The 20,886-nt window shown below is 45.8% G+C and overlaps 3 protein-coding genes and 2 pseudogenes across 3 annotated transcripts in view; 1 reads left to right on the top strand and 4 right to left on the bottom strand.

The window, feature by feature from the left end:
* Positions 1–2,606: 2,606 nt before the first annotated feature.
* On the bottom strand, positions 2,607–3,208 carry LOC146620603 (cytosolic arginine sensor for mTORC1 subunit 2 pseudogene; annotated as a pseudogene).
* A 1,337-nt stretch (positions 3,209–4,545) lies between these two features.
* On the bottom strand, positions 4,546–5,112 carry LOC146620602 (thioredoxin-interacting protein pseudogene; annotated as a pseudogene).
* Positions 5,113–5,300: 188 nt separating this feature from the next.
* LOC146620601 (uncharacterized) lies at positions 5,301–6,233 on the bottom strand. Its single transcript, XM_085367738.1, has one exon. It carries the CDS (start codon positions 6,207–6,209, stop codon positions 5,301–5,303), a length of 909 nt encoding a protein of 302 aa, XP_085223864.1. The 5' UTR covers positions 6,210–6,233.
* Positions 6,234–7,429: 1,196 nt separating this feature from the next.
* LOC146620600 (uncharacterized) lies at positions 7,430–8,362 on the bottom strand. Its single transcript, XM_085367739.1, has one exon. It carries the CDS (start codon positions 8,336–8,338, stop codon positions 7,430–7,432), a length of 909 nt encoding a protein of 302 aa, XP_085223865.1. The 5' UTR covers positions 8,339–8,362.
* A 996-nt stretch (positions 8,363–9,358) lies between these two features.
* The window catches only part of LOC146620599 (adenylate cyclase type 2-like), a 30,645-nt gene continuing 19,117 nt past the window's right edge, over positions 9,359–20,886 (top strand). Inside the window, exon 1 of the mRNA XM_085367679.1 lies at positions 9,359–9,561. Within this exon, the coding sequence (XP_085223805.1) occupies positions 9,359–9,561 (203 nt within the window). The remainder of the gene's footprint in view (positions 9,562–20,886) is intronic.

Genomic DNA, 20,886 nt, shown 5'->3' with positions numbered 1-20,886 from the left:
TTGGAAAAGCATAGTTAATACAAAAGGAGACTTCTCAAACTAAAGAGGAGAGTATTGGCGACTGGTAACACACTGCTGCTGCGACCGACTGGAACACAAGACGACAGGTAAAAATTAAAATAACTAGCAATAATTAGGGGTTAGGTTGGTGTCTAGGTGGGGGTTTTGGTGGGTGCCGGACGCTGTGGCGAAGAGGCCACGCCGATGGCTTCTTCGGTTCTGGAGATATGGCGAATCGGACCAAAAAGGATGGGACAAAACGGTCCCAATCGGAGAAAGGAAGGTGCAGAGGGCCTGGGTCCACCACCACTGTACTCAGCAGGCCCTGCCGGGTCGTTAGACACGCAGCATGGCAGGGATTGGTGACATAACATGTAGCAGTTTCCCTTCACAGAAGCGTCTGCAGCAGGTGGGTGGAGGAGGAGGCAGCAGAACCAGGCCTTTGGAGCACTGTGTCATCTCCTGGTCCTGATGCTTTGAATCTCCCTCTCTGTCTGTCTGTCTGTCACACACACACACACACACACACACACACACACACACACACACACACACACACACACACACAGAAGCTGGTCAAGTGCTGTGCAACTGGGATTGCACCTGTCGTCCACAGGAGGGCGCCTAGCTGGGAAGTCCAGTACATTCCATATTAAAGTTGTTGCAAGTGCATTTTTTGTGTAAAAGAGACACACACACACACACACACACACACACACTCACACTGTAAGGTCTGAAGTGCAAAATTTGAATTACATTCCTTTGTATCTCTCCCTCTCTCTCACTCTGTCTCTCTCTCTCTCTCTCTCTCTCTCTCTGTCAACACACACACACACACACACACACACACACACACACACACACACACACACACACACACACACAAGCTGGTCAGCTGCTTTGCAACTCAATGCGGTACAAATCGACTTGTGTGCCTCTTTTTCTCTTTGGGTTTTCTGTGTGTTTTTTAAAATTTTTAAATCCACAGCAAGTGTCTCTCTCTCTCTCTCTCTGTCTGTCTCTCTGTCACACACACACACACACACACACACTGTAAGGTCTGAAGTGCAAAATTTGAATTACATTCCTTTGTATCTCTCCCTCTCTCTCTCCCTCTCTCTCTCTCTCTCTGTCTCTCTCTCTCTCTCTCTCTGTCAACACACACACACACACACACACACACACACACACACACACACACGCTCAATGGAGTATAAAATAAAGACCGGGGCAGTTCTCTCACTGGAGTCTCTTAGAGTGGAGGCTGCCCTTGCTAGCAAGAAGTTCTGTGTGTTTCTCTTCTCTGAGTCTTTACTGAAGAAGTGTTTTATAACATTTTCCTTAACAACTGACATGTGTTTTTTGTGTAAAAGAGAGAGAGACACACACACACACACACACACACACACACTCACACTCAGCGGCTCAGAGATGAGGGAAAAACAACAGAAATCAGGATAGATTTTAATGTCAGGAGATGCCCTGTGATGCTGGGGCCATTGTGTAAGATTGGAATGTGTACCAGTGGCTGGTGGGTGGTCCTTGAAGGTCCCGGGAGGAGGCGGCGAGGAGGCAGCGGGTGGCTGGGCTTGAGCTGTGGATCAGGGACGTCATTAATTCTGCCTGGTGCTGCGTGTGCCCTGTGCAGCTTGGATGTCTGCCGCTGACGCTCTGTGGTTCCTGTTCCTGTCATAAAAGGCCCTGTACAAGGGGAGAAGAAATGCATCATTGGTTACCACAAATAAAACAGTGTCTTTCTGCCTGTGTCATTCTGTTTGGTTTCTTTGAGCGTTTGTTTCTTAAATACACAGCAAGTGTCACTCTCTCTCTCTCTCTCTGTCACACACACACACACACACACACACACACACACACCAAAGCACACACACACACACACACCAAAGCACGCACACACACACACACACACACACACACACACACACACACACACAGACACTGTGAGGTCTGCAGTTCAAAATTTGAATCTCAGAGCTTGGTGTTTTTGTCTCCCTCCAGTGGACAAATGCAGGTATGATTAGGGTTGGTTAGGGATGAGGAAAGAGAAAGGGGACCCAGCAGCCGCTGGACCCCCTTGGAGGCACGCTCACGACGAATGAAGTGGGCAGACGTCCCCCGTTCAAAAAATTGCCCATATAGGGTGATAATTGGCCAATGCGCATCGTTGGGCCTTCGCGACGTTTCGGCGTATTTGTGCCTTTTTCAAGCTGGCCCAACGTGTCTTCTGTTTCTGTTTCTTGCCTGTCTCGGCTTTTATATACTCTCTGTCTCCACCCACTTTGGGCTTTCTGTTTTCTTTCTTTTCTTTATATTTCTGTTTCTCTGTTTGTTCTTTAACTTTCTTATATTTCTCAACTTGTACGTTTTCTTTTCTTATTTCTCAACTTGTACGTTTTCTTTTTCTTATTCTTTCTTTAACTTTTTCATTCTGTTTATATTTTTAATTTTTAAATGGCACCCCCTGCTTTATTGACATCCCGTCCTGTATTTTTCCTCTCTGGCACCCCCTTCTCATTTGTCCTTTCCAGTTCTACGGCTTTTACGTGTTTCTTCCATTTCTCAACTTGTACGTTTTTCTTTTTCTTATTTCACAACTTGTACGTTTTCTGTTTCTTATGACTGGATAAGGGGTGAATGATAGGACGGGGCACTAGTTTTGGTTTCACAAAGCCATTGGTCACCCCCAGATTGTGAGCAGCAACAGTCTCCCCGTTGACCACTCGAAACAAAGTGAATTCGGAAGACAGAGTGTGCATGACCATCGGGAGGTCTCGCTCTCGAACCAGGATGAAGTCCGTCTGATACGTCGACAGCATGAAAACAGAAATGTTGTGGTCGGCCAGTGGTGCGATGACTGATTTAGCGATTTTGGTGACTCCTATGGGTTGTGAAGTGGATGTGTTGCTACCTCCTGACACCACGTTAAGGGCCACCCACGTGGCGTCGGCAACGCTGATGTGCTCCGACTGGGGCAGCTCTTTAAATCCTTCCTCGTCGACGATGATGGTATAGTCCTCTGGAGTCTCTGTCAAACTGAAAAACTTGCATCTTGTTTTGGAGGCCAGGAAGGCGAGTTTTATTAATCCGTGAGTGCAAATCTGGATCCCTTCTTTCTCTATACTCGCCACTTTCAAGCTGTGCTCTAAAATATGAAGCTCCATCTTTTACGTCTTCTCATTTGAGGAAGGACTAAAATGGGTTAGGGTGGGGAAGATAATCCCTTCTCCGAAAGGAAAAGGAGCGTGCACGGTCCATCCCTCCCTGCGGCCCTCCGTACCCGTCCCAGAAGACTTGGCGGTCACGTTGGCGGCGGCGGCCATAGCATACCACCGTCCAGCCGTCGTCCATGGCGTCCAGAATTTTTTTCTTCTTTTCTTTTTTCCAAAAAAAATTAAATGTGCTTCAAAAAATATTTATTTAATTTTAATGTGAACAAAAAACGCTTTCCAAAATGTGGAAAGGAAAAAGTCACGTAAAAACAGTAAACAACAAAAGAAGGTGTGCCAAAAAAAACTGTTTATTTAAAAATAAACACAAAAAACACAACGTTTCGACCGTACACGGTCTTCTTCAGGTGTGGCACACAGAAAACTGTAAGCTAGGTTAGCTGGCAACAGTTGGACTGGCAGAGATGTGCTCTCATCGAGTGCCGAGTGGAAAATGAGCTCCTGTGTGAGCTCCGCCTTTTATATTCTCCCCTCGGCTTTCATACAAAAACATCTGCACGTATCAAGAGCGTATTACAAACATATTTTCTCACAAATGAGTCATTAACAGTGATTTCCCTGCGCCCTGAAAGAACAGAAGTTGTGAATTCACAGAAGTGGAACTCTTAAATGAAATGTTGCCTGGGACAACTGCAGATCAGATACAAGGATCCTCAGATAAAGTGCGTTCCATCGAGAGCGTGTGGTATGGACGGCACTCGCAGTAATTAGCACCAGTCACCAAGCTGTGGTGACTGGTGGAAGTTGCATATCTCCACATCAAAAACATTGTTCAGTTGAACAGAGTCTTCTGGGCAGTAGGAGAGTCAAAAGCAACAATATAGGAATAAAGGACTTTTTTCAAACACTGGTAACACTACTGACATTTAAGGAAGAAATTTACATGCTGTGATTCTGAAAAGCAACAGTGTTCCCAACAATTTCGTAACAGCGATGCAAACTGAGTGGACTGGTAAAAGGATGTTTCCTTTTGAGTAGTCCTGTAAAAATACAGTCTTGGAGTGCAATGAGAAAAAGCCACGGTGCCACAGCAGGCCAGTGCTCGGCCCAGTAACAAAGTCATAGTGGCTGTAAATGGAGAGTCTCTGGAAAGGGCAGCTTATTCAGAAATGCAGCATATCACTGTGCCATCGGGCCTCAACATCTCTGGTCTGAGGAGCACGAGCAGGAAGACTCATAAGCGATGAAGCAGGTTGAAGGCAGCTGACATAACAAACGACCAACATTTCAGTCCACCTCCACACTCGTGCCTTTACTTCTCCATCCAACCTCCTCTGGAGTTCAGACCTTCTGCCTGTTTTCAAGTTTGGTCCTTAACAGGTGGACCACAGTTCCACGGTTCCCACTGGTGGACTTCAGCCGACCGGCAGCATGCGAGCATTGCCGTTGAACTCCTCCTCCGCCTCACAGTCCCATCTTTATGAACGCACCAGCCTTCCAGTACCCAGGGACCGTCAGGGATGAACATGCAGGTGACTTTCTTCTGCTTCATGCCACCTGCTGGAGACAGCAGGTCTGGGGTGTTGACATCCAGTGGCTCCTCCACCTCGAAACATTTCTTGCACTCTAGCACGGGCTGCTGCGGCCTCTCCATCAGGGCTTTGACACAGTACTGGACGTAGCCGAACTTCCCCTTGTATGACGACACCAGTTGCCCTTGCTGAGGGAGCTCGAATCCAAACGTGTACTCGTACTTGTTGCCAGGTCTCAACACCACAGAGCCGTCAGAGTCTGTGGGCTGGTCTTGCAGCCGCAGGACCGTTTCATGTCTGAGGTACTCGGCCTCCTGTCGGCACCGCTGCTTGCCTTTAGCGTACTCCACCTTGGCGCAGCCCAGACCCAGAAGCTTCAGCGCGGACACCCGCATCATTAGGGTTAGGGCGTTGGTTACGGCCCCGTCCCCCCTGGGGGGGACCGAGGAATGCGCGGTCCTTCCCTCCTGGGTTAGGATTATGGTGATAGCAGGCCACCAGGGGCCTGAGTGCACTGTCCATCAATGGGGGCCGGGAGGTGGAGACCCTGCCCAGCAGGTCCAAAAATTACCCATGTCTTGGGTTAGATCTTTCTTATCTCCGTCAGGACAAGTTCTGTGAGGTTTTCACACTCGCCTATTGAATCAGTCAGATGGGTCAGTCTGTTCTGGTCCACCTTCAGGATGGACAGCTGTTTCAGAGACCCTATGCTGTCCGGGACGACCTCCAGCAGGTTCTGTGTGAGCAGCAGGTCTGTGAGAGCCAGGAGGCCATTCAGCTCTGACGGGAGCTCCTCCAGACGATTCTCCGACACATCCAGACACACCAACCTACGAAGGTTTCCCAGCTCTGGTGGTAATGAGGACAACTGGTTACGGTCCAGCCACAGCTCCCTTAGGTTGGGGAGAGCGCCGAGGGTATCCGGCAAAACTTCCAGTTCATTGCTGCCCAGGTCCAGCTGTTCCAGTTTCACCAGGAAAGAGAGCGACGTGGGCAGAGACTTCAACAGGTTCTCCCTGAGCTCCAACGTCACCAGGTTGGCCAAATTTCCAATGTCATTGGGCAACATCTGTAATGACACATCATTGAGGGCCAGGTGAGCGAGCGCTCGGAGTTCAGTGAAACCATCCGGCAATCTGGAGAGGGGGTTTCCACTGAAGTCTGCAATCTCCAAGGCCCTGCAAAACTTAATGCTCTCTGGGATCTCAGAAATATCGTTCCTGGAGATGTCCAATTCCACCAGTTGCATGAAGTTAGCCACCTCAGGCGGGAGTCTCTGGATCTCATTGTCGCTCAGGCCAAGTTTCCGGAGGTTCAGTAGTCTGAAGAAAGGCTTTGGTAGCTCTTTGAGTTGATTGGCATCAAGGAGAAGCTCCTCCAAACTGCGGCTGTATCGAAATATTTCATCAGGAACCGTCTGCAAGTTGCAATGCCGCTTGTCCACCGACTCGACGTGGCGGTTGCAGCGCCACAGGGGGATACACTTCAGCATGTCCGGCCGCCGGAGGGGAGGGGGGTCTGGTTAGGGGGTTAGGATTATGGTGATAGCAGGCCACCCTTTCAGGGGCCTGAGTGCACTGTCCATCAATGGGGGCCGGGAGGTGGAGACCCTGCCCAGCGGGTCCAAAAATTACCCATGTCTTGGGTTCGATCTGCAATGAGCCATCGCGACGTTTCGGCATCGTAGTGCCTTCCTCAGGCTGGCTCAGGTCAGTACTGGTTGCAGGTAAGTGTTTTTCTCTCCCTTTTATACAGGTTTTACAGGTAAGTATTTCTTTTAATTTTCACCGCCATTTATTTAAGTTTTTACATTCCTTTTACTTAGGTTTTTGCAGGTAAGCACTTTTTTCTTCCTTTTATACAGGTTTTTTCCTTTAGGGTTGCAGGTAAGCATTTCTTTAATTCCTTTTATTTAGGGTTTGCAGGTAAGCACTTTTTTCTAACTTTTTTCTCTCCTTTTTCTTCAGGTATTGCAGGTAAGCATTTCTTTTAATTTTTCTTCCTTTTACTTAGGCTTTTTTTACTCCTTTTTTTTATGGATTTTGCATCTCCCAAAAACTTTTTTTTAATGATTTTCTCATATTCAAACATACTACAACAAGTCAAGTGTGAGAGGAAAAGCACATTTCCACCATTTTTGATTAGCCTTAAAGGGCAAGAACTACTGAATGGTTGCCTTTCTTCTTCTTCTTTTTTCCTTTTTTAATTTCACTTTTTACACTAGTGGTACAGCAAAATATATTTTTTTCAGCTGTTACTTTGACAACAGTTAAATGTGCAATAGAGAGCCTTCACAGTCCACATTTGTCTGGCCTCAGATGGGATGTGTTTTGTGTGTTAATGAGATCTGTGTGCAAAAGTCATGTATTCATTCATTCCTTTTTCCACCCAACAACTTTTCACTTCTTGTCCTGACACAAAGAACAGTAAATATAAGGCCTGAGTCTGAATTAGTGGTTTCTTAACTTTACAGTCCTGACTGTGTAGTGGAGCCACACTAGTTCTAGCTCTGCACTTCTTGTAACCCCCCCCTGGTTAGGGTTAGGGTTTTAGGGCCAGGCAGGGGCATCTCCCACCCCCACGAGGCACGGGCTGGTTAGGATTATGGTGATAGCAGGCCACCCTTTCAGGGGCCTGAGTGCACTGTCCATCAATGGGGGCCGGGAGGTGGAGACCCTGCCCAGCGGGTCCAAAAATTACCCATGTCTTGGGTTAGATCTTTCTTATCTCCGTCAGGACAAGTTCTGTGAGGTTTTCACACTCGCCTATTGAATCAGTCAGATGGGTCAGTCTGTTCTGGTCCACCTTCAGGATGGACAGCTGTTTCAGAGACCCTATGCTGTCCGGGACGACCTCCAGCAGGTTCTGTGTGAGCAGCAGGTCTGTGAGAGCCAGGAGGCCATTCAGCTCTGACGGGAGCTCCTCCAGACGATTCTCCGACACATCCAGACACACCAACCTACGAAGGTTTCCCAGCTCTGGTGGTAATGAGGACAATTGGTTACGGTCCAGCCACAGCTCCCTTAGGTTGGGGAGAGCGCCGAGGGTATCCGGCAAAACTTCCAGTTCATTGCTGCCCAGGTCCAGCTGTTCCAGTTTCACCAGGAAAGAGAGCGACATGGGCAGAGACTTCAACAGGTTCTCCCTGAGCTCCAACGTCACCAGGTTGGCCAAATTTCCAATGTCATTGGGCAACATCTGTAATGACACATCATTGAGGGCCAGGTGAGCGAGCGCTCGGAGTTCAGTGAAACCATCCGGCAATCTGGAGAGGGGGTTTCCACTGAAGTCTGCAATCTCCAAGGCCCTGCAAAACTTAATGCTCTCTGGGATCTCAGAAATATCGTTCCTGGAGATGTCCAATTCCACCAGTTGCATGAAGTTAGCCACCTCAGGTGGGAGTCTCTGGATCTCATTGTCGCTCAGGCCAAGTTTCCGGAGGTTCAGTAGTCTGAAGAAAGGCTTTGGTAGCTCTTTGAGTTGATTGGCATCAAGGAGAAGCTCCTCCAAACTGCGGCTGTATCGAAATATTTCATCAGGAACCGTCTGCAAGTTGCAATGCCGCTTGTCCACCGACTCGACGTGGCGGTTGCAGCGCCACAGGGGGATACACTTCAGCATGTCCGGCCGCCGGAGGGGAGGGGGGTCTGGTTAGGGGGTTAGGGTTTAGGTGATAACAGGCCACCAAGGGCCTGACTGCACTGTCCATCAATGGGGGCCGGGAGGTGGAGACCCTGCCCGGCGGTTCCAAAAATTACCCATGTCTTGGGTTTGAGAGCTAATGGGCTATCGCGAGACGTTTCGGCATAGAAGTGCCTTCTTCAGTCGAGCCCAGGTGAATAAGTGTTTTCCTTTTTGTTTCTTTCCTTTATACAGGCTTTATTTTAACAGGTAAGTTTTTTCTTTCCTTTATACAGGCTTTATTTTAACAGGTAAGTTTTTTTCTAGGGTTGTGCCCTCCCACCCCGATCGACTGGCAAACGTGGCCTGCCATCAGAGGGCTGCCGCCGGGCCCGGCACCTTCGCCGGCGCCTTCGGGCGGTCAGCTCCTCCGGCCCGCAGGCTCGCCTCTAGCGCTGGCCGGGGGTTACAGCGCGAAGGTCGAAGGGGGTGGTGGTTCTCGGACCCCGCCCTGTCCTCCCCACGCTTCCCCCCCCCCGCCAGACGCGATCGCTCGGTAGCGAGACCGAGACGCCCGGTCCGTCCCGGTGGTCATACCACGGCGGGCCTCGTCGCAGAGTGGGTAGGCAAACCCAGAGTTTGCCCACCCCGCGAGGGCGACGGGGCCCCGTCCGGCAAACACGGTTTCTCGAACCCTCGCCCCGGTCCACACGTGCATCCGGAAAGCCTCGCCCTGGTCGACAGGGCTCAGTAGCCCCGAGCGAGCGAGCGAGCGCGTGCGTGCGCGCCGCTGCCGCCGCCTGAGGGGCTACCTGGTTGATCCTGCCAGTAGCATATGCTTGTCTCAAAGATTAAGCCATGCAGGTCTAAGTACACGCGGCCGGTACAGTGAAACTGTGAATGGCTCATTAAATCAGTTATGGTTCCTTTGATCGCTCATCCGTTACTTGGATAACTGTGGCAATTCTAGAGCTAATACATGCAAACGAGCGCTGACCCTCCGAGAAGAAAGTCACCTGCATGTTCATCCCTGACGGTCAGGTGTCATTGAATGCAAAAATTGACCGGCGTGGATTCTGTGAAGGCGAAGAGATCTGCATCAATGCGAAGTTTGAGAACACCTGCTCCCGCATTGTTGTGCCCAAGGCTGCCATCATAGCCAAACACACCTACCAGGCAAACGGCCGCACCAAGATCCTACGCCAGAAGCATTTATTAGGATTGTCTCTTTATCTTTTTATGGCACCCCCTGTCTTTTTTGACATCCCGTCCTTTGTTCACTGTACTTTTGTTTATGGCACCCCCTTCCTTTAAATCCTTTCCGTGTGTATTTACATTATTTTCTTTGTTTTATCTTACGTGACTTCTTGTCTTTTTCTGTTTCTGTTTATCTTTCTTTCTTGTACGTGACTTCTTGTCTTTTTCTTTTTCTGACTACTTGTCTTTCTCTCTTGTACGTGACTTCTTGTCTTTTGCTTTTTCTGCTTATCTTTCTTTCTTGTACGTGACTTCTTGTCTTTTTCTTTTTCTACTTGTTTTTCTTTCTTACGTGACTTCTTGTCTTCGTTTTTTGTGTTAGGGACCCCCCTGTGGTTAGGGTTAGGGTAAGATAGAGGGCAGGGGCACCCCCAACCCCACGAGGCACTGGCTGGTTAGGTGTTAAGAAAAGAATCAGGCCACCAGCAAGCTGGTAGCCTGAGGTGCACGGGCCATCGATGGGGCCGGGTGGTGGTGTCCCTGCCCTGGTTCAAAAAATTGCCCATATCTAGGGTTTTAGTGCACATTTAGCATTCACTGGGCCGTTCGCGACGTTTCGGCATGTTTTTGCCTTCTTCAGGCCGACCCAGTGTGTCTTGTCTTTGTCTCTCTGTTTTCTGTTTGCCTCTCTTGGCCTTTTATACTCATGTTAGCTCCTCCCACTTGGGCTTTTTTAAGTTGACTGCTTGTCCTTTTCTTTTTCTGACTTCTTGTCTTTTTCTTTTTCTGCTTTTCTTTCTATTTTACGTGACTTCTTGTCTTTCATATCTTTAGTTTTCTTACTATTTTTCTCTTTGTTTTCTCTTTGTTTTCCCCTTGTTTTTTCTTGTCTTTCTGTGTTTACTCCATATTCAGACAAGGCGAGCAGGAGAAAGAAAACCAGCTTTCTAGAAATTTTAGTGCAAATTGCTGGAGTCAGATACATTTATTAGGATTGTCTCTTTATCTTTTTATGGCACCCCCTGTCTTTTTTGACATCCCGTCCTTTGTTCACTGTACTTTTGTTTATGGCACCCCCTTCCTTTAAATCCTTTCCGTGTGTATTTACATTATTTTCTTTGTTTTATCTTACGTGACTTCTTGTCTTTTTCTGTTTCTGTTTATCTTTCTTTCTTGTACGTGACTTCTTGTCTTTTTCTTTTTCTGACTACTTGTCTTTCTCTCTTGTACGTGACTTCTTGTCTTTTGCTTTTTCTGCTTATCTTTCTTTCTTGTACGTGACTTCTTGTCTTTTTCTTTTTCTACTTGTTTTTCTTTCTTACGTGACTTCTTGTCTTCGTTTTTTGTGTTAGGGACCCCCCTGTGGTTAGGGTTAGGGTAAGATAGAGGGCAGGGGCACCCCCAACCCCACGAGGCACTGGCTGGTTAGGTGTTAAGAAAAGAATCAGGCCACCAGCAAGCTGGTAGCCTGAGGTGCACGGGCCATCGATGGGGCCGGGTGGTGGTGTCCCTGCCCTGGTTCAAAAAATTGCCCATATCTAGGGTTTTAGTGCACATTTAGCATTCACTGGGCCGTTCGCGACGTTTCGGCATGTTTTTGCCTTCTTCAGGCCGACCCAGTGTGTCTTGTCTTTGTCTCTCTGTTTTCTGTTTGCCTCTCTTGGCCTTTTATACTCTTGTTAGCTCCTCCCACTTGGGCTTTTTTAAGTTGACTGCTTGTCCTTTTCTTTTTCTGACTTCTTGTCTTTTTCTTTTTCTGCTTTTCTTTCTATTTTACGTGACTTCTTGTCTTTCATATCTTTAGTTTTCTTACTATTTTTCTCTTTGTTTTCCCCTTGTTTTTTCTTGTCTTTCTGTGTTTACTCCATATTCAGACAAGGCGAGCAGGAGAAAGAAAACCAGCTTTCTAGAAATTTTAGTGCAAATTGCTGGAGTCAGATACATTTATTAGGATTGTCTCTTTATCTTTTTATGGCACCCCCTGTCTTTTTTGACATCCCGTCCTTTGTTCACTGTACTTTTGTTTATGGCACCCCCTTCCTTTAAATCCTTTCCGTGTGTATTTACATTATTTTCTTTGTTTTATCTTACGTGACTTCTTGTCTTTTTCTGTTTCTGCAGCAGGTTGGTACAGGAGCAGGCACCAGAAGCAGGCCTGTGGAGCACTATGTCATCTGCTCGGCCTTGCTTCAGGATGCACTGTACAATTCGATAGCAAGACCTCATGGGTTACCACAAAAAAAACAGTGTCTTTCTGCCTCTGTCGTTCTCTTTGGTTTGTTTGAGCGCTTGTTTTTTAAATACACAGCAAGTGTCTCTCTCTCTCTCTCTCTGTCTGTCTCTCTGTCACACACACACACACACACACACACACACACACACACACACACACAGAAGCAGAGCAGCTGCTGTGCCACTGGGATTGAACAAGAGGTGCTCCCTCTGCTGGCTCAATGCGGTACAAAGTGTCTGAAGGAGTTATACCGGCGAAAATAACATCTTTCAATTGCATGTTTGGTCCACAGGATGGCGCCTAGAATGTTAAGGTTCAAAATTGAGGAAAGAGAGTACACACCACCCATGGTCCAGAGGATCTTGGTCCAACAATGATTTTAATGAACACACGTGTGGGAAGACACTCTGTACGCAGACAGCCAGTAGTCCTCGACTTAATCAAAGCATGAACAGATATTTTATAGCATCAGGGTTTGTTTACTGACGCCCCTTCATGCGTCACCGGTACATTTTATACATAGATCAGATCAACACCATCATGACTTTTCACCCAGAAAATCATCTTCTATTTTCATGGCTAGCCCTTCCTGTCTACCTTTCAGTTCTTGTCTTGTTCCTCTTTCTTGCCGAGACAACAAGGAACGGTTCCTCTTTTACCGAGACACTTTTGCAGTTACAACCAGACATGAGTAATCTCTCCTCTAAATAAATTTAACTCATGTGTGTGTGTGTCACGACCTCACATGCTCTTTGTGTCACCTCTTCACCTACTATCTGTGTCTCGTCCTCAAATGCTCTTTCTCAATTCACCTGTTGCACTTCTGACCTTTTACCAGACCAGAAGCTCACTGAGACTATGTGTATGTCTTCTACTAAATAAATGTTTTAACCAAGAACCTCTACTAAAACCTTAATATAAAATGATCTGATATATAAGTGTTTTGTAAGCATGTATTGCAATTCCTTCTATGTTCTAGTTTTCCCTCAGCATGGATCATCTAGACACTCTCACTAGTTGAAGCTTAAGACCTTTAAAGAACCTGAACATCAACTCAAATAAGCACAGATATGCAATATGTATAAAATAGTTATAACTGCACCTGGAATACAAAGTTAATTTAATACCTGTGTGCATAAAACCTTAAAGCCTTCTTAAAGCTATCTGTTACATTGTTAAAGCCTCGTCTTAGCCTGCTGCTCAAAATAACTTCCTGCTTTCACTTCTGCATACAACTTCCTGTCAGCCTGCAACTCAGTCTTTCTGAAAGAGACACTGTTTAACCCCTGAATGCAATATAAACTCCAGATTATATTATTAATGCAATGGTAATGATGACAATTATTTAACAATAGCAGTAAAATAATTTCCCTGCTCCACACTCCCTCTCTCGACCACCGGACGAAGCCCCCAAATGTTACAGTTATGCTTGGGTGTCCTGTAAGAAAATTCCAAAGACAGACAAAGCTAACCAGCCCAACAACAACCTTCTTTACTCCTCCAAAAACTACTTCTTACCACCATGCAGTTCAGGCAAGTACTGAGAAAAAGGAAAAAACAAAACAAAATGTCTTAATTTGAAAAAGCATTAATTAGATACGCAGATGGATCTTTTTCTTTTTTTTCCTTTTTTCTTTTTTTTTTTTTAAACTGCCGTGCCAATACAAAACAAAAACAATACAAGCTTGTGTGCTCGTGCTCTTTTGTTCTTCAAAGTTTTCTATACCTCATAACTGATGCATAAAAATACAAGAGCAGTCTACTAAAAACAAACAAAAAAGATAGTAAGAGTAGAAAGTTGAGCAACAGTATGTAGAATGTAACCTTGTCTTCCAACTAAATCTTGGCTTCCTTCTCCCAATCACATCTTCACTGTCTTTACCTCTGCTGTTATTCCCCTTGCCATGTACAAACTCAGTTGTTGTCACCTCAAATATAAGGAGGCAGCTCCTGTTTTTGTCAAGCACAAATGTGTCATCAAAGGATGGTCAAAAACAGCACCGTTAATGAGTAGTACAGCTGCTGTGCCACTGGGATTGAACAAGAGGTGCTCCCTCTGCTGGCTCAATGCGGTACAAAGTGTCTGAAGGAGTTATACCGGCGAAAATAACATCTTTCAATTGCATGTTTGGTCCACAGGATGGCGCCTAGCTGGCAAGTCCTGTACATTGCATATTAAAAGTTGTTGCAAGTGCACTCACATGTATTTTTTGTGTAAAAGAGACACACACACACACACACACACACACACTCACACTCAGCGGCTCAGAGATGAGGGAAAAACAACAGAAATCAGGATAGATTTTAATGTCAGGAGATGCCCTGTGATGCTGGGGCCATTGTGTAAGATTGGAATGTGTACCAGTGGCTGGTGGGTGGTCCTTGAAGGTCCCGGGAGGAGGCGGCGAGGAGGCAGCGGGTGGCTGGGCTTGAGCTGTGGATCAGGGACGTCATTAATTCTGCCTGGTGCTGCGTGTGCCCTGTGCAGCTTGGATGTCTGCCGCTGACGCTCTGTGGTTCCTGTTCTGCTGATCTCCTGGTCCACACACGGCTTCAGGGTGCACTGTACAAGGGGAGAAGAAATGCATCATTGGTTACCAAAATAAAACAGTGTCTTTCTGCCTGTGTCATTCTGTTTGGTTTCTTTGAGCGTTTGTTTCTTAAATACACAGCAAGTGTCACTCTCTCTCTCTCTCTCTCTGTCACACACACACACACACACACACACACACACACACACACACAGAAGCAGAGCAGCTGCTGTGCCACTGGGATTGAACAAGAGGTGCTCCCTCTGCTGGCTCAATGCGGTACAAAGTGTCTGAAGGAGTTATACCGGCGAAAATAACATCTTTCAATTGCATGTTTGGTCCACAGGATGGCGCCTAGCTGGCAAGTCCTGTACATTGCATATTAAAAGTTGTTGCAAGTGCACTCACGTGTATTTTTTGTATAAAAGAGACACACACACACACACACACACACACACACACACACACACACAAGCTGGTCAGCTGCTTTGCAACTCAACGCGGTACAAATCGACTTCTGTGCCTCTTTTTCTCTTTGGGTTTTCTGTGTGTTTTTTTAAATTTTTAAATCCACAGCAAGTGTCTCTCTCTCTCTCTCTGTCTGTCTCTCTGTCACACACACACACACACACACACACACACACACACACTGAGGTCTGCAGTGCAACATTTGAATTACAGTGCTTTGAATCTCTCTCTCTCTCCCTCTCTCCGTCTGTCTGTCTGTCTGTCTCACACACACACACACACACACACACACACACACACACACACACAGTGAGGTCTGTAGTGCAAAATTTGAATTTCATTGCTTTTTAATTTCTCTCTCTCTCTCTCACACACTCACACACACACACACACACACACACACACACACACACACACACACACAGTGAGGTCTGTAGTGCAAAATTTGAATTTCATTGCTTTTTAATTTCTCTCTCTCTCTCTCACACACTCACACACACACACACACACACACACACACACACACACACACACACACACACACACTGTGAGGTCTGCAGTGCAACTGGGATTTAACAAGAGGGGCTCCCTCTGCTGCAATTGCATCTGTGGTCCACCGGAGGGCGACCAGCTGGGACGTCCTGTGCTTTGCATATTAAAGTTTTTGCAAGCGCATTGACATGTGTTTTTTGTGTAAAAGAGAGAGAGAGACACACACACACACAGAAGCTGGTCAGCTGCTTTGCAACTGGGATTGAACCAGAGGTGCTCCCTCTTCTGGCTTTTTCTTATGCACACTATTAAAAAAAGTTGGGCGCACCCAAATCAGCGTTCAAAGATTGATGGCTCCCTGTCAGAGCACTGGCTATGAATTTCAGATCGATCAGGCCTTAACTTGACAAAAAAGTTATCAATCGTTCTTTTCATCTTTTCTCATTGCCCACGGTCAGTTATATCCACTTCTGTCGGTCCTAGGATATTCACAAGGCCTGTGTATCATCACTGATTTCTATAATCCACTTGATTCCGATTCACAAGGTCCAGATTCGATTTGGTGCAATTTTTACTCAGAAAGTGAGAGATCTTATAATTCTGATCATTTATCAGTACTGACACTAAACTTTATCAGAGATGTGACCATCACAGCACATGCCGTTGTGTCAAAGTAACTGAGAATAAAATAAAATAAAAAACATAAAGGAGATTTTCCTGGCATGGATTTTATAGCAGATAACCTTAAAAATATTCTGCAATTATACCTAATTTGAAAAAGTTTACATTTCTTCAGTATTAAACAGCAGAAATTAAGCTTTCTTATCCGACGTCATTTAAGTACAAAGGAAAGAAAAGACAGCGGCCGCCAGCGCTGTAAACAACGGTAGACTGATGGGTAATAAGCGAATGAGTAATGCAGAAAACACATGTTTGAGATGGGAAACTTTTCTTGAAGTTTCTCTCACAGTTCACGCACAGCTCGCTGTGCGTGAACTGTGGGTTTTATCGTGTTGGAAGCAAAACAGCAAAAGTAAGAAGGAATTAAGGATGATATTAGCCCCCACGCCGACTAAGCTAATTCTGATGCGTCGGTCCGCTCTGTTTACGTCTTCGTGTGGAATGCGTTTCCTGCTCTCATTTGCTGGTTGTTGTTGAAATAGTTTTGTGAGCTTTAACCTGAGATTCTGGCGTTTCTGGTAAAACACATTTATATTCATTCAATTCAGGATTTAATGAATCGATATCGCTTCATTCAAGCTACTCACCTGTCTATATCCACCTCCACTTCCAGCTGGACCACGGACAGAGGTCCCGCCCCTGACTATCTCTGATTGGTTTAGACCACGAAGGGGAATCACGTGTGTCTGTTGTTGATCACATGGACGTCTGTGGCAAATTTTACAAACACTTCTCATAATGAACGAACTCAGGAGGGTTAGGGTTAGGGATGAGGTAAAGCAGGCCCCCCTAAAGGGTCCTGGGTGCACTGTCCATCAATGGGGGCAGGAAGATGGAGACCCTGCCCGGGTGTTCAAAAAATTGCCCATATCTTGGGTGAAGTAGCTCGGGGCCCACGTGACGTTTCGGCGGAGTAGTGCCTTCTTCAGACTGGCCCGGCTTAATTGTGACTCTGTCAGGTAAGACCTTTCTTTTTTCCTTTTATACAGGTTTGCAACAAGTAAGTATTTCTTTGTTTTAATTTTTTCTCTTTTCCCTTTCTTTACAGGTTTTTTCTTTAAGTGCTTTTCTTTTTCCTTTTATACAGGTTTTTAGGACAGGTAAGTATTTCCTTTCTCTCTTTTACAGGTTTTTTTCTTAAGTGTTTTTCTCTTTCCTTTTATACAGGTTTAGCGGCAGGTAAGTATTTTTTAATTTTTCTACAGGTAAGTATTTTTTTATTTTATTTTTTCTCTAGGGTTTTTGTTTCCTTCCTTTACAGGCTCCCCTAGGGCTTTTTTCCTTCTAAGGTTTAAGTTTCAAACCCCCCCTGGTTAGGGTTAGAGTTTGGACCTCAGGCAGGGGCATCTCCCACCCCCACGAGGGTTAGGGGGGTTAGGGTTAGGGATGAGGTAAAGCAGGCCCCCCTAAAGGGTCCTGGGTGCACTGTCCATCAACGGGGGCAGGAAGATGGAGACCCTGCCCGGGTGTTCAAAAAATTGCCCATATCTTGGGTGAAGTAGCTCGGGGCCCACGTGACGTTTCGGCGGAGTACTTTCTTTCTTTTTCTTTTTTTCTCCTCTTTTTTTTCTTTTTCTTTTTTTCCAAATGGGGGAGAAAGAACAACAAAATGTAAAATCTCACATTAAAATGTTCACGTTTTGATGTGAAAGGTGTCTCTGAAGTAACGTAGTCGGCATCGAGAGCGGTTCCCATTCATAATTACAACAATACGAAAACTAAAAATCTTGGCATTTCTTCTCGTCTTTTTTGTCTCCTTTGGTGAAAGATCAAAGTGACATTTTGGGACAACAAACCAGTTTGGGTTTTTTTGTTTTGTTTTTTTGTAATGACATGACAATACAGAACTGTGTAAACTCTGGTCCGCTGTTCCTCTTTGCTCACCACATGTACTGAGTCCAAATCTTGGGTGGATGTAAAAGCACAAACTGCAAAAAACAAACAAAAGAACAAAAAAATAAAGAAGCAGTCAGTCCGCACAGCTTCATCACCTGGTCCCTCTGTGTGGCAGAGACCTGCCAATCTCTGCACAACAGTTCACACCATAGTTTTTTCTCCCTATTTTTTCTGGTCACGAATAAAGTCGCCAATCCCTTTTACGAGTCCGTGTTCAAAGTGGCTCACAGAAAGAGGATCCAGAGTGCTCTCAGTACTTGGCAGCACCTGTGTGCTGGTGTCATGTCCAGAATAAGAGGCAGGTCAGCTAGAAGGTCACAGTTGCAGTGCTCTTGTTTTGAAAGGTCATTGTCTGGATGCTGGAAAGGATTTTCCTCTGATGCCCAGCCAAAGTCACACCCATGTGCAGCAGATCCTGTGTGGTGATTGGGGCCAGCTGGTCCACTGAGTTGAAGCCAGCCTGAAGGAAACTGTCTTCGTAACGCTCCATCTTGATGGCCCTAAGCCAATCCCCCACCGAAGCACACGGCGGGAGAGCTAAAGGTGCGCGCTGGTCCAGCAGGGGGTAGGACGGGTGTTGAGGTAAGACCAGGCCCGGCTATTGCCGGAGCCTGAGGTGCACGGTCCATCAATGGGATTGGGAACGGTGCCCCCTATTCAAAAAATTACCCTTAGCGGGTGTAGTGCACTGCCGTTGGGCCATCGCGACGTTTCGGCTGGGTATAGCCTTCCTCAGGCTGGCCCAACGTCTCTCTGTGTTCTTTTCTGTTTCTGTCTTTCTGTTGCCACTCAGGGCCTTTTATACTGGGCTGTCTCCGCCCCTTTTTTTTCCAGACATTTCTTTTTTCTAATTCTTTTCTTTGTCTTTTCTGTTTCTCAGTTTTTACGTGACTCTCCCTTTTTCTATCTTTCTCTGTGTTTCGTCTTTCAACTTTACCCCTTGGTTCATTTGTTTTTTTCTCTATGTTTTTTTCTTTCTTTTACATGGCACCCCCTGCATTTTAGACATCCCGTCCTGTGTTCTTATGTTCTCTTTAATGGCACCCCCTTCCTTTATATCCTTTCCAGTTTTTCTTGTTTGTGTCACTTGTTCCTTCTTGTCTTTTAGGGTTAGGGTTAGGGGTTAGGGTAGGGGAATTGATTCCTCCTACGAGGGTAGAAGGAGGGTTAGGGTTGAAGAAAAGAACCTGTCCCTCCCGAAGGAGGAACAGGGCGTGCACGGGCCATCAACCCCGATGGTCCGCAGCCTCACATCCCTCTACCTCCATAATTGATTTTTAATTTGAAAGGTAAGTATTTCTTTTTTTACAGGTTTGCAAAGGTAGGTATTCTTTTTTTGCAGGTTCCCAATTTTTCCGTTACTTTGGCTTGTTTCCAATATTTCTTTTTTTACAGGTTTGCAAAGGTAGGTATTCTTTTTTTGCAGGTTCCCAATTTTTCCGTTACTTTGGCTTGTTTCCAATAAAGTGTTTTCAATCCCAATTTGTTTTCTGTGTGGTTTTTAATTTTGTTTTGAGTTCTCTCTAATTTGAGTTGTTAAGGAAAATCAATAAAACATGAATTAAAACATGAAATAAAATCCCCCAAAAATAACAAACTAAAATAACAAACTAACGTAAAGTTGAAAAAATTAAATGAGTATGCCCTTGTCGCGACGTTTCGAAGTTGTTTCTTCTTCCTCAGGCGAGGGCATACTGAAGAGCACTGGGTTTGAGGCTCCTATTTATACTCTCCCCTCTGATCCCGCCTCCTTGGCTTTCTTTGGCTTTCTTGTAATATCTTTTTTTAGCTGTTTGCTTTTTTCCAATTCTGCCAGACTTTTTGGCTCTCATTTTTCCTTTTTTCTTTCTTTCTTCCTTTCCAGTCTTCTCCTCTTTCCCCTTTTGACTTTTCCTTTTTCATCATCCTTTTCTTCCCTTCTCTTGACCTCTGCCTTTTTTTTTCTTGCTTTAAATTAAGTTTCATTTTGACAAAGTGTAGTTGCAGAACAAAAGTCATTGAAGTACAATATATTAAACTGTGAAAAAAAGGAAAACTGACAAAAACGTCTTCACAATCTTTAGATTAATATGGAAGATCATAATTTAACATAAAAGAAAATATATTCTATTGTTCATTATCCAGATAAATACAAAAAACAAAATTAACAAAAAATGCATATGATCACCAATAATTCTTGACCTCTGCCCTTTACCCTTCCTTTTGGCCTACATCTGACCTCTTTCTCTTCCGAATTTTGGGCTACTACAATGCCGACTTGGCTTTAATACTACACTCTCAACCCTGCTTGGGGAGGACTCAACCCGACTTGGGGAGTAAATTTAGAAAGGAGATGTGACTTTGGGTTAGGCTTTAGGTTTCAGCTGGGATTAGGATTACTTGGGCTTCAGATCCAGTACTTGGGTAAGGTTTAAGATTTAATTTCCAGGAAAGAAGTAGAGTTAGGGTTAGGGTTAGTGTTAGGGTTAGGGGGTAATAGCCAGAATTTGACGGAATAAAATGGAATAACTGGGAAAGTAAGTGTCGTAGAGGGATGAAAGTTGTGTCTACGGGGGGGTTTCGGGGTGCTCCGGACACCCTGGTGAAGACCCCATGTCGATAGCACCAACGGTTCTGGACTTGGTGTAAATGGGTCCAAATTTGACGGAATAAAAAGGTCAAAGTGGCAGATAGGAGTGTCCGATCGGGCCGATTCCACCACCACTGTACTCAGCAGGCCCTGCCGGGTCGTTAGACACGCAGCATGGCAGGGATCGGTGACATAACATGTAGCAGTTTCCCTTCACAGAAGCGTCTGCAGCAGGTGGGTGGAGGAGGAGGCAGCAGAACCAGGCCTTTGGAGCACTGTGTCATCTCCTGGTCCTGATGCTTTGAATCTCTCTGTCTGTCTGTCTGTCTGTCTGTCTGTCACACACACACACACACACACACACACACACACACACACACACAGAAGCTGGTCAAGTGCTGTGCAACTGGGATTGCACCTGTCGTCCACAGGAGGGCGCCTAGCTGGGAAGTCCAGTACATTCCATATTAAAGTTGTTGCA

The sequence above is a fragment of the Diplotaxodon limnothrissa genome, linkage group LG12 (assembly GCF_057381915.1).
Source record: "Diplotaxodon limnothrissa isolate DT_005_m linkage group LG12, D_limnothrissa_male_GT1.1, whole genome shotgun sequence".
Taxonomy (NCBI): Eukaryota; Metazoa; Chordata; class Actinopteri; order Cichliformes; family Cichlidae; genus Diplotaxodon; species Diplotaxodon limnothrissa.
This window is presented reverse-complemented; position numbering and strand designations above follow the sequence as displayed.